The 12228-nt window shown below is 50.2% G+C and overlaps 2 protein-coding genes across 3 annotated transcripts in view; both read left to right on the forward strand.

The window, feature by feature from the left end:
* Positions 1–39: 39 nt before the first annotated feature.
* Positions 40–4324, forward strand: CNPY4 (canopy FGF signaling regulator 4). Its single transcript, XM_081257421.1, has 6 exons — positions 40–249; positions 2163–2289; positions 2388–2484; positions 2725–2847; positions 3352–3469; positions 3562–4324. Exons 1-6 carry the CDS (start codon positions 147–149, stop codon positions 3684–3686), a joined length of 693 nt encoding a protein of 230 aa, XP_081113547.1. The 5' UTR covers positions 40–146; the 3' UTR covers positions 3687–4324.
* A 96-nt stretch (positions 4325–4420) lies between these two features.
* MBLAC1 (metallo-beta-lactamase domain containing 1) overlaps positions 4421–12228 on the forward strand; it is a 42023-nt gene continuing 34215 nt past the window's right edge. For both annotated transcript variants that reach the window (XM_081257419.1, XM_081257420.1), the window contains exon 1: positions 4421–6351. In XM_081257419.1, coding sequence (XP_081113545.1) covers positions 4917–5732 — 816 coding nt within the window. In that variant the 5' untranslated portion in view covers positions 4421–4916 and the 3' untranslated portion in view covers positions 5733–6351. The remainder of the gene's footprint in view (positions 6352–12228) is intronic.

Here is a 12228-nt window from a genome sequence, read left to right on the forward strand (position 1 = left end):
CCCTCTTCGAGCCGGCACTGCGCTTGCGCTTCCCATGCCAGGCCGGGTTAAAGTTGCAGCCGACAGCCTTGGGATTTAAAGGGCCCGCTGCCTGACCGAAGTTGGTTTGAAGGCAGGAGGTGGTTGGCTGCGGACGGCACTTGGTCATGGGACCTGTGCGGTTGGCAATGTTGCTTTTCATTTTGACTGTGTCTGGGACGCCGAAGGAGGAGGACGATGACACAGAACGCTTGCCCAGCAAATGCGAAGGTATCTAAAGGGAGTAGCCCCTATTCGCATCCCTCTGCCCCACCTCCGTCTGGGCCAGACCAAATGGACCGTGATGGGTGGGTCACCTGACCTCCTTTAGGACCTGAGGGAGGTTCTGATGGAGCCTGGTGGAATTCGAATGGGGTCAACGGAGGGAACGCATAGCGCTACCCCAAAACTATGGCACTACAATTCCCATGAGACATCCAGAGGGAGCCCGCTTTTTCTTGCTGGTTGGGGCCTCCCAATGGTTTGTGGGAATTGTAGTGCAGAGACTATCGGCCCAGGACCGACCACTTTACTGAGCATCGTGTGTGTGTGTGTGTGTGTGTGTGTGTGTGTGTGTCTCCTCCATGCCACCAGACCTAAATCTGAAGAGACTGCAGGAGTGAGGTGTCAGGCTCATTACCTGTGGACATCCTCTGCTCCACCCCGGCGGAGACGCTCCCAAATTATAGGCCCCATGCCCTCCTGAGGGGTTTGGGAGTGAGTACATCAGCCTTTGAAGCTCATAAAAGAAAGAGGAGGCCACACAACTGGGAGAGGTTCCCCATAATTGTGAGGTTTTGCAGAGGGTGTGCACTGTATGAATTTTACAGTGAGCAGCATCTTCTGTGGCTGTATCACCTATGGGGCCCAGCTGGGAAGGGGCACTTCAGAGTGCCCTGGTCCCCTGGTTTGTTGCCTCCCTTGCTTTAATTTCTTCCTGAATTCTTTTCCCCTTCGCCTCACTCCACGCTGCATTTCAGTAGCAATATTCCTCCTGACTTGGTCCTCATCTCTCCTCTCCTTTCATTTGTGTCCTTTCTCTTAACCCCCTACACCTGTCAGTTTTTCTAAACACAGGCTCAATTGTGTATGTCCTTGCTTTAACACCTCTTCAGGCCTCCTGCTGTGATTAGACTACAGCCAACGGTTTTTGGCATAGCATCCAAGTGTTTGTGGTCTGGCCTCCATCTTTCTTACATTTCCATACCCCACCTCCCATCCCCAAAGTGCCCATGCTTCAGCCATATTGAACCCCTCAGTGGTCACTGAGCCTGCCTCATCCTCTCACACCTCTCTGCCTTTGCACATTGTTTTTTTCCTTTGCCTGGAATGATCCTTGCCCTTCTGTATTTGGTTCTTCAAGACCCAGTTTAAATGTCACCTCCTTTGGAAGCCTCCTTCCTTATCTGTCACCTCCCACTGCATTGGAGGGAAGGAGAGTACCTGTGTCTCCCTGTGTATCCTTAGCATAGTGCCATAGGCACAGTTGGGACACTTTTGCTCCTTGCCCCTGTGTTTAGTTTGCTTGGCACTTCTGTATAGGCCTGTCCTTTTCTTGGGACCCACTGGTGCTGGGAAGACAGTGGTGGAAGAGACACAATGCTCATCCTTGAGGAAATCGTAGGCTAGTAGGAAGTCCATGAATGAACATTGAATGAATTTTGCATTTCCTAGTGAGATTAAGTCTCTTGATAGAGTCCATTACACAATATTGTCATCATATTTTTATCTATCCCCAGAGACATTGGCAATGTCCTGTGGATATATCATGGGTCTTACTGCTCTCTGTGTTGCTATTGTGCATCCAGAAGGGGCTCAACAAATAACTGCAGAAAACACCAAACACTTAGGCAGTGCTCACCACGTGCCAGGCACTATTCTTGGGGCTTTACATAGATTGATTGATTTAATCCTCACCACACCCCTGTGAGGGAGGTACTATTATTATCTTCATTTTAGAGGTGAAGAAACCAAGGCACAGCAGGATTGTCACCCAGCTACTAAGTGGCTGAGTCAGGATTCCAGCCTTGCCAGGCTGGCTCCAGAGCCTGCACCCATAACCATTGTGCTCTGCTGCCTTTGCTTATCTGCCGAATGAGTTGCTGGTACGTTTGTTTGTCTTTCACGTCCCCTTGGACATCTAGTATGTAAACTGCTGAGCCTGGAGCTACAGGAAGAGCTGAGTCGCACTGGCCGATCTCGAGAGGTGCTGGAGCTGGGGCAGGTGCTGGACACAGGCAAGAGGAAGAGACACATCCCTTACAGTGTTTCGTGAGTTCTTCTTGGTGTTCTTCCACCTTCCAATCCCCGAAGGAGCCCTGGGAGCGCCCATAGCATCCAGGGAGTCTTTGTTTCCCCTCTTCCCACAGAGAGACAAGGCTGGAAGAGGCCTTGGAGAATTTATGTGAGCGGATCCTGGACTACAGTGTTCATGCCGAGCGCAAGGGCTCACTGAGATATGCCAAGGTCAGACTCTTCTCCAGGGCAGGATCCCATCTCTCAGAAACTACAACCTGTACCCCCTGAGGTCCTCACGATGTCTGCCCAGCTCCCCCCAGCTCTGGAGTGTCCCCTCCCCATCGTAGACTCCCTCACCTCATCTCTATGGAACTCACCGGGGTCTCCAGTAGTTGACAAAGCTGATATGGCAAAAAGGGGAGGAGGCAGGGCAGTGGCCTGGGCTGACCTCAAATTCCCATCTCTCAGGGGCAGAGTCAGACCATGGCAACGCTGAAAGGCCTGGTGCAGAAGGGGGTGAAGGTGGATCTGGGGATCCCTTTGGAGCTGTGGGATGAGCCCAGTGTGGAGGTCACGTTCCTCAAGAAGCAGGTAGGATAAGATACTGCACTGCCCGGGAAGGTGAGAAGGGAACCTGAGAGGGGAGCTAGATCCTAAGGAGGTCCATCTTTGAGCAGAGCAGGAACTCTGCCATTGACTGAAGTGGGCCCAGGAGCATATCAAGAAGTAATAATGGAGGCTAATGATATATACTGCCACTTACTGAGCACCTACTGTGTGCCCGACTTGGGGCCACATACTTTCCAGCTGCTGCCTCAATTTACCCTCACAACAACCTGATGTGGTAGGTACTATTACCACTTCCCATTTTACAGGCAAGGAACTGAGACTCGGAGTATAATAACTTACTTGACAGAGTAGGTGCTGGTAAATGTCTGTTGAATGAATGAGGATCACACATCTAATAAGCCAAGTGTAACCTCCTGGTTCCCTGCCTTTCCGAAGTGGGGTGGGGAGACAGGGAGTGAAGAGCAGAGAGGAGGGTCTGCAGAGGCCAGCAGAGCAGATACCCTTCTGACCTTTCTACCTGACCAGTGTGAGACGATGCTGGAGGAGTTTGAAGACGTCGTGGGAGACTGGTATTTCCACCATCAGGAGCAGCCCCTACAGCATTTTCTCTGTGAAGATCATGTGCTCCGAGCTACTGAAACTGGTAAGCCTGGGGGCTGGCCCCTTTCTCGCCAGGCCACAACCTTCCCTCTCCCCAGGACCAATATCTAAATTGTTTTCTATCACCCAACCTAGCATGTCTACAGGAAACTTGGACTGGAAAGGAGAAGATCACAGATGGGCAAGAGAAGACAGAAAAGGAGGAGGAGGAGGTGACTAACACACCAGGCCACCCCAAGCATGACCCAGAGGAACTCTGACCTTTGCCTTTGAGCCCCCAGGAGGAACAGGGGTCTTGGAGAGGAACCCTCTGAAGTCTGAGCGCTCCCTGCCCCACAGCTTTCAGAGTGTGTGTATGTGTGAGTGACCCCACCCTAGAGCGTGTAGCTCTTCTCTCCCATGTAGTCTCAGGCAGGATCCTGCTGGTGCAGCATCGCATAGCTATGGGGAGAAAGGTGGGCGCAGTAGGTGGAAGCCCGGTGCCGACAGATGAGTCCTCTACCTGCCATTTATCCCCTTGTCAGGTGTGTGTGGTGACAGTATTGAGATATTTAAATATGTCCGCTACTCCCCACCGGACCCAGAGGTCAACATGGCTTAGAAGCAGTGGACCTTGGCAAAGTCACTTTGCCCCTCGAGGATCTGTTTTTAGACTCTTATAACAAAGAAGCAGAATGGACATTCTCTCTACGACCTATACACGCTGCCGGCGTCTAGGAGGCTACATGCCAACAGTCTGTGAACGGGAAGGGGACACTGGATGGGGACGGGGTAATATTGATAAGTTAGGTGGGGTAGACACTTGGTCTACTTCATATTAATTTCACTGCGGGGCCACCACGTAATATCAAAGGTGCCAAATTTTCTATAACGCTAGTAAACTTTTTTTTAAATATCAGTACGGTACGGCAGCGCCCAGTGAATAGGGCCGTTGGTCGCCATCCTGTTAAAAGCTACCGGTGCTTTGTAGTTTTGCAGCCCAAGGAGGGTGGCACGGATCAGCGAGCTGAGACGGGTTTCAGGCTTGGGACTGCGCAGCCGCGGTCCGCGCATGCCTGAAAACGCGACGGAATTAAGTTACGTGCGCGGCGACGCCTGGGCCGCCATACTTGGGTGACGGGAGCTCGCAGAGGACAAACTCCCACGCGCTTTTCCGGTGTCTCTTTCCTCAGGGTGAGGCAAGACCTAAGAGGCGCTAAAACTAGGTCCAAGGTAGAGAGCGGCGCCGGTTAGAATGAAGAAAATAACAACGTTATCTCCGGAGGGTGGCGGTTGAGGACCTCACACGCGAGCGGGGTGGTGGCCGAAGACGCTGAGGGACGAGCGCATTCTCGCCGAAGTTCAGTTGGGCGATGCCAACTTAAGGGTGTGAGAGGGGTGGCAACGAACTGAGATTCACTCCGCGGAGGCTGGGCGAGTGTGGAAACCCGAAGGGAGCGGACAGTCGCCAAAGGCCCCACTTCCTTTCCCCAGCCCGTCCCTCTCCGGCCATGAGCGGTCTAGTGCGCACCGAGCCGCTGCTCGGGGAGTCTCCTCTGCGGGTGCCCGGCGACGCCTTTTCTGTGGTGGTTCTGCTGCAGGGCTACGCGGAGCCCGAGGGGGTCGGCGACGCCGTGCGCGCCGACGGCTCCGTGACCCTTGTTATGCCCCAGGCCTGGGGCCCGGCCTCCGGCCACCGAGAGCCCCCGCCCGAGGGCTACGAGGCGAAGACCGCCCTGGAGGAGGCGGCCCGTGGCCCCATCCTAGTGGACACCGCGGGGCCCTGGGCTCGAGAGGCGCTCCTGGGGGCCCTGGCGGGGCAGGGCGTGGCCCCGGGAGATGTGACTCTGGTGGTGGGGACCCACGGACACTCGGACCACATCGGGAACCTGGGGCTGTTTCCCGCGGCGGCCCTGCTGGTCTCGCACGACTTTTGCCTCCCCGGGGGCCGCTACCTCCCCCACGGGCTGGCTGAGGAGCAGCCTCTGCGGTTGGGTCCGGGACTCGAGGTGTGGGCCACGCCCGGCCATGGTGGCCAGCGGGACGTGAGCGTGATGGTGGCTGGCACGGCCCTGGGTACCGTCATGGTAGTGGGCGATGTGTTTGAACGTGATGGGGACGAGGACTCGTGGCAGGCGCTGAGCGAAGACCCGGTGTCCCAGGAGCACAGCCGGAAGAGGGTCCTAGGCACTGCCGACGTGGTCGTGCCTGGTCACGGAGCCCCCTTTAGGGTGATCAGGGAAACCTCGGCGCCAGAGACAGAGGGTCTGAGGAACAGCCGGCCAGATCTCGTGATCGGAGACAAGGAGCCCACGGTGCACCGATAAACCCCAGTCTTGACTGGATTCCTTTCAGGGACCCCAGCCCCCCACCCCCAGACAAGAAACTGACGTCCAGGACACGAGAGGATGTGTCAGAGAGGAGTCATGGGTTGTCACTTCCAGCCCTTCCAGGAGGCCAGTTTTCCAGCGAGCACAGAGTAATTTTGCCACAGCTGTCACCAGGGTCACTAGGACCAAGGACTGGCTCAGCTGTGTGCCACCTCTCGGGCTTCATTAGTAAAATGGGAGAATGTTCTTGGGAGAGTCTTCCAAAATAAAAGTAGAAACTGCATTGAAAATCATACTGCCCTTCAACTATTCTCCAAGAAAAAAGAAAAAAAATCATACTGCCCTAAATGTAAATGTGAAGCGTTCATAGTGATAATCATGCAGATATAATCCAGCAAGTGCAACAAGGGGACACTTTGGCGATACATCGCCTGTTTCTCAGAGGAGGCAGCTTGCTGAGAGAAGGTGCAGGGCAGACAGGTATCATTCTCATCATCTGACTTTAAGTTATTAATTCGTTCAATGAATGCTGCTTAACACATCTGCAATGTCTCAAGCACGGCTTGAGGTCACGGGGATACAGCAGTGAGCAAGCCAGACAAACTCAAGGAGACAGGTAAATAATAATAGTAGTAAACCAAATAATTACGGGTTCTGGTTACTGATATGCAGAAAAAGCAGTGTAAGAAGGGTATAGAGTACTGGGGTGGGAGAGTGGTCAGGAAAAGCCTCCGAGGTGATGTTTGATGAGAGAACTGAATGAGAAAAAGCTGGCCACGTGGAGGTCTGGGAGAGGGGCATTCCAGGCACTGGAATAGCAGGTATAAAGGCCCCGAGGCAGGCTTGACCTACTTGAGCAGCAAGAGGACCTTGGGGTTGGGTTGCAGGACGCTGGGGAAGAGTGGCAATAAATAAGCCCACAGAGTTAGCGCCATCTTGCAAGGCCTTGGTAACCATGGTTAGGGGTTTGGATTTGTCCTGAGATAGAAGGCTTTGGCTTTATACTGATACAAAAGACCAGGCCGTTGACCTGGTCTCATTTATGTTTTAAAATAACCACTCTTGTTCTGAGTGGAGAAAGGGTTGGAGTGGGGCAACAATAGAATGGGCTGGACTAGATCGAAAGCCATTGCCGTCTTCCAGGTGAGAGAGCTTGATGGACCTGCCCTTATCCCAGAAGTCCTATTGTGGCTGTGGTCCTCTTCACAACTGGGTCCCCGAGCCTGGGCCCTCCATTCACACAGCCCCAGGATGGACAGAAGCACTCAGGTTGGGGAGAGGAAAGAAAGGAGGAAGTCCAACTTGTGGACGATGAGCCTCTCCAGGTGGATGCTGTCATGCAGGGCCAGGCTGGAGGTCATTTCCCAGGCGTCCACGAAGCCCATGTGGTCAGCAAAGGCAGCTCAGAGGAGCCCGTTCACCTGGAGGATGAACCAGTTGCTGCTGTACATGGACTTGTAGCCAGTGTTGGCCAGTTAGATGACCACCAGAGTTCAGGGCTTCCAGGCCAGCAGTGCAGCCACGGCTGCCCAGATCCCTGCCAGTCGTTGCACAAAGATGGACAGAAGAAAGGCGGTGAAGTGGGTGCCCAGGCACCACCACGGTGTGGCCCCCCCCCCACTTCATGGGCCACCAATTGTAATGAGGCCACTGGTGTGTGGAGGGAGCGCAGGGGCCAGCTGTGCGTTCCAGTGCCGCACTACGCCCCGAGCAGTGTCCATGCCATCAGAGAACCCAGCTGATACGTGGTGTGTAGACCCACTGGCTTCAGGGCTGCACGGAGGACGAGAGAGGAGGGGACAGGTTATTTAGAGCTGTACACTCTCAAGTTATACAGATAAAAGTTCCAGTCCCGACTTACTTTCTAGAGCATGGGTATCCTACCCTTGACTCAGGGCTGGTCACCCAGAGCAACACATCCCTTTGGCCACACTGATTGTCTCCAGGATGGACGGGTCACCTACGCTAGTCCAGTCTTAGTAATCTTAGGGGTTTTGCTGGAGCTAAGGGAAAAAGTCTCATTCTTTCCTGCAAGACTGATATGGGAGGATGGGTCATCTTGCCCCCTTGTTGGAAGAGCCCGCTGCTGCTGGGGCCACCAAAGAGGGAATGAGAATGAGAGAATAAGCTGAACGGTAGGGGGCAGAAGTGGGCAGTGACGAGAAACAGACCAGATGACAGGTGTGAGCACGGAAAGCCAGATCCACTGCTAACTCATCAGTCACCTGGGCTAATCAACTCCTTTCGTGCCTAAGCTGTTCTGACTGTGTTTTCAGCTGTTTACAAGATGAGTTGTGAATGGATACAAACACTGATGGAAATGATCCCTTAGAGACAGGGAGTGAGGAAAACAGCATGGGGAGAGGGCTGACAACAGAGGGAAAAAGTGCTTAAGATATTAGGAGGTTGGGCCCAGAGTGATTGTTTCTTTCAAACTTCTTTTTGGTGAAAACTCTTAGGAAAACTGCACCTATATGATCAGCTTCCTCTACTCACAAGTCATTGGCAGACATTGGCTGCAGAATAACCCCGGCTTTCTTGCCCAGTTCTCTCCAAGAACAGCTCTCTGCTCCAGTTTGGCTGACTGCCCACTGCCTTTCAGACACCCACACCCTCCTCTCCTGCGGGCCTTTGAGCCCGCTCCCCCTCCACTCCCCATCCTCTCGCTTTTCTCCACCATCTCAAACACCCAGGCTCAGCTCTCTCACCTCCTACAGAAAACCACCCCTGAATTTGCCAACCTTATTTTAAACTCTAGCTATGCCTTCTCTATATTGTTCACTTAGCATTAGGTGATACCTGGTGTTGGTCATTATTTCTGGAAATGTCCTCTCCCCACTGTGCCCCTTGAGAGCAGAAGCTGCAAGGCCACTTGAGGTCTAGGCTCAGAAATTGCACAATATCACCTACATCACATTCTGTTGACCAAAGCAGGCCAGCCCAAATTCAGGGATGAGGAAATAGCCTCTCCATCTTGATAGAAGGAGCTGCAAAGAATTTGTGGCCATTTTTTTCTGTTGCAACGTACCACAGTGGGTTAGTGCACGAATTGATGATGCTAAAAGTTCCCCTTCTTTTTTTTTTTTTTTTTTTTGCGGTACGCAGGCCTCTCACTGCTGTGGCCTCTCCCGCTGCGGAGCACAGGCTCTGGACGCGCAGGCTCAGCAGCCATGGCTCATGGGCCCAGCCGCTCCACGGCATGTGGGATCTTCCCGGACCGGGGCACGAACCCGTGTCCCCTGCATCGGCAGGCGGACTCTCAACCACTGCTCCACCAGGGAAGCCCCTAAAGTTCCCCTTCTTTTTTTGGGGGTGGGGTGGTTATCCTAGATTCTATTTTTTGATTTTTAAATTGAAGTATAGTTGATTTATTATATTAGTTTCAGGTATACAACATAGTGATTCAATATTTTTATAGATTGTACTCCATTTAAAGTTATTACAAGTGGCTGTATTTCTCTGTGCTGTACAATACATCCCTGTTGCTTATTTATTTTATACATAGCAGTTTGGATCTCTTAATCCCATACCCCTATTTTGCCCCTTCTCCCTTCCCTTCCCTCACTGATAACCAGTGCTTTGTTCTCTATATCTGTGAGTCTGTTTTGTTATATACATTACTTTTCTTTTTCCCCCTTTGGCTGCGCTACGTGTCTTGTGGGATCTTAGTTCCCCTACCAGGGATCAAACCCAGGTCCCGACAGTGAAATTGTCATGTCCTAACCACTGGACGGCCAGGGAATTCCCGTGTTTTGTTATATACATTCTTTTTTTTTTTTTTTTTTTTTTGCGGTACGCGGGCCTCTCACTGTTGTGGCCTCTCCCGTTGCGGAGCACAGGGTCCGGACGCGCAGGCTCAGCGGCCATGGCTCACAGGCCCAGCCGCTCCGCGGCATGTGGGATCTTCCCGGATCGGAGCACGAACCCGTGTCCCCTGCATCGGCAGGCGGACTCTCAACCACTGCGCCACCAGGGAAGCGCGTATATACATTCTTAAATGCAATCTTTTATGCCTTCTCCCATTGCCCAAAGCACCTGTCAATCACATCACATCATTCCATCTTCACTTCCGGAAGGGGGCAGCACTTACTTCACAGAGAAAGCAAAGACCATTGTCCCAGCTATCTCTGCTTCAAGCCACCTTACCAGAAAATTCTGCATCTGCACCCAGGCTCACCTCCAGAAGAGGGGTGATTTACCCATTTATTGTGGGTAGCTGTAATTCATTCATTTTCACATGCGTAGTATTCAATTTTGTGAATTACCATGTAGTGTTGGGAAAACTAGTTATCCATATACAAAAGAATGAAATTAGACCCTTATGCCATACACAAAAATTAACTTAGAACAGATTGAAGACTTAAATGTAAGACCTGAAGCAATAGACTCCTAGAGGAAAACATAGGGAAAAAGCTCTTTGACATTGGTCTTGGTTGTGATTTTTTTGGATATGACACCAAAAGCAAAGGCAGCAAATGAAAAAATGAGTGGGACTACCTCAAACTAAAAAGCTTCTTCATAGCAAAGGAAACAAAATGAAAAGGTAACCTACAGGGCCTCCCTGGTGGCGCAGTGGTTGAGAGTCCGCCTGCCGATGCAGGGGACACGGGTTCGTGCCCCGGTCTGGGAGGATCCCATATGCCGCGGAGCGGCTGGGCCCGTGAGCCGTGGCCGCTGGGCCTGCGCGTCCGGAGCCTGTGCTCCGCAACGGGAGAGGCCACAACAGTGAGAGGCCCGCATACCACAAAAAGAAAAAAAAAAAAAAAAAAAAAAAAAGGTAACCTACAGAATGGGAGAAAATATTTGCAAACTATAATTGGTTAATGTCTAAAATATATAAGGAATTCATACAACTCAATTGCAAAGAATCAACCCAATTTAAATATTGTCAAAGGACATGAATAGACATTTTCCCAAAGAAGACGTACAGATGGCCAACAGCTATATGAAAATGTGCTCAGCATCACTAATCATCAGGGAAATGCAAATCCGAACCACAATGAGAGACCACTTCACACCTGTTTAGGATGGCTATTATCAAAAAGATAAGAGATAACAGGTGATGGTAAGATTGAGGAGAAAAGGGAACCTGTGTGTACTGACTGCTAGTAGGAATGTAAATTGGTACAACCATTATAGAAAGCACTATGGAGTTTCCTCAAAAAATTAAAAATAGAATGACCATGGTAATTACCATTACCATATGATCCCAGTCCCACTTCTGGGTATCCAAATGAAATGAACTCAGTATGTTAAAGAGATATCTGTACTCCCATGTTCACTGTAGCATTATCCACAATAGCCAAGATATGGAAACAACATAAGTGTTCATTAATGGATGAATGGATAAAGAAAATGTGAGATACACATATGTATACACACACACAGAGGAATATTATTCAGCCTTAAAAAAGAAAATCCTGCCATTTTTTGGCAGCATGGGTGAACCTGGAGGACATTTTCTAAGGGAAATAAGCCAGACACAGAAAGGCAAATACTGTATGATCTCACTTGTATGTGGAATCTAAAAAGTTAAATTCATAGAACCAGAGGATAAAATGGTTGCCAAGGGCTGGGGAGTGGGAGAAATGAGGAGATATTGATCAAAGGGTACAAACTTTCAGTTATAAGTTCTGGGGATCTAATGTACAGCATGGTGATTATACTCAGCACTGTATTGTATACCTGAAATTTGCTAAGTGAGTAGATCTTAGGTGTTCTTGCCACATACACAAGAAAAGGTAACTATGTGAGGTGATGAATGTGTTAATTAGCTTGATCATGGTAATCATTTCACGATGTATACATATATTAAACCATCATGTTGTACCCCTTAAAAACTCACGCTATACAACCTAAATATATACAATTTTTGTTAGTTAGTTTTACCTCACTAAAGCTGGGGAAAAATAATTTTAAAAGCAGTTAATTTAATATTAGATATTGGAATGACAAATTCAAGTCAAAGCTGCTAACAAGAGCAAAAAACTAAAAGAAGAAGTTGGAAAGATGGCCAAAAAGTAACAAATGGGAAAGCTGGTTTGAAGGCCACAGAGACTGTAAGGAACAGTTAATGGATCTAAATCATAAGCATGTTTGGCTCTGGGTTGGTTACCCCTATTAATAGCAACACCTTATGGTTAATTTAAATGTGACCCAAATAAGATCCCTTGCTCATTAATCTGGTATTGAATTTTCTATTAATTTGGTACTGAATTCAGAGGTTACCAAATAGGCATAGAAGAATCCCATCTGATAGTGGGCTTCTCCAAAGAAAATTTTTGCTTCTGCCAAAAATTTAGGCTAATAACTTCCTAGAGTGTGTTAACACAGGTTGAGGTTTTTCCTATCAGTGGTTCTGTGAATTTGGACTGCACATCTACCTAAGGGCTGGCTTGTGGGTATAAATTCTCCAGAAAGAGTTTTCTCTGTCTGTTCTGGACCAAGGTCCAAGACAGTCAAATTCTTTGAAATCCTCTGCTTGAGTGTGGCG

The sequence above is a fragment of the Mesoplodon bidens genome (assembly GCF_964165515.1).
Source record: "Mesoplodon bidens genome assembly, chromosome: 15".
Classification (NCBI taxonomy): domain Eukaryota; kingdom Metazoa; phylum Chordata; class Mammalia; order Artiodactyla; family Ziphiidae; genus Mesoplodon; species Mesoplodon bidens.

Bases quoted from the DNA above. Each gene is read 5' to 3' on its own strand.
- CNPY4 (XM_081257421.1), top strand. From the start codon at position 147: ATGGGACCTGTGCGGTTGGCAATGTTGCTTTTCATTTTGACTGTGTCT. The intron at 2,848-3,351 runs GTAGGATAAGAT...CTACCTGACCAG, and splicing joins TCACGTTCCTCAAGAAGCAG to TGTGAGACGATGCTGGAGGA. The intron at 3,470-3,561 runs GTAAGCCTGGGG...CACCCAACCTAG, and splicing joins GCTCCGAGCTACTGAAACTG to CATGTCTACAGGAAACTTGG.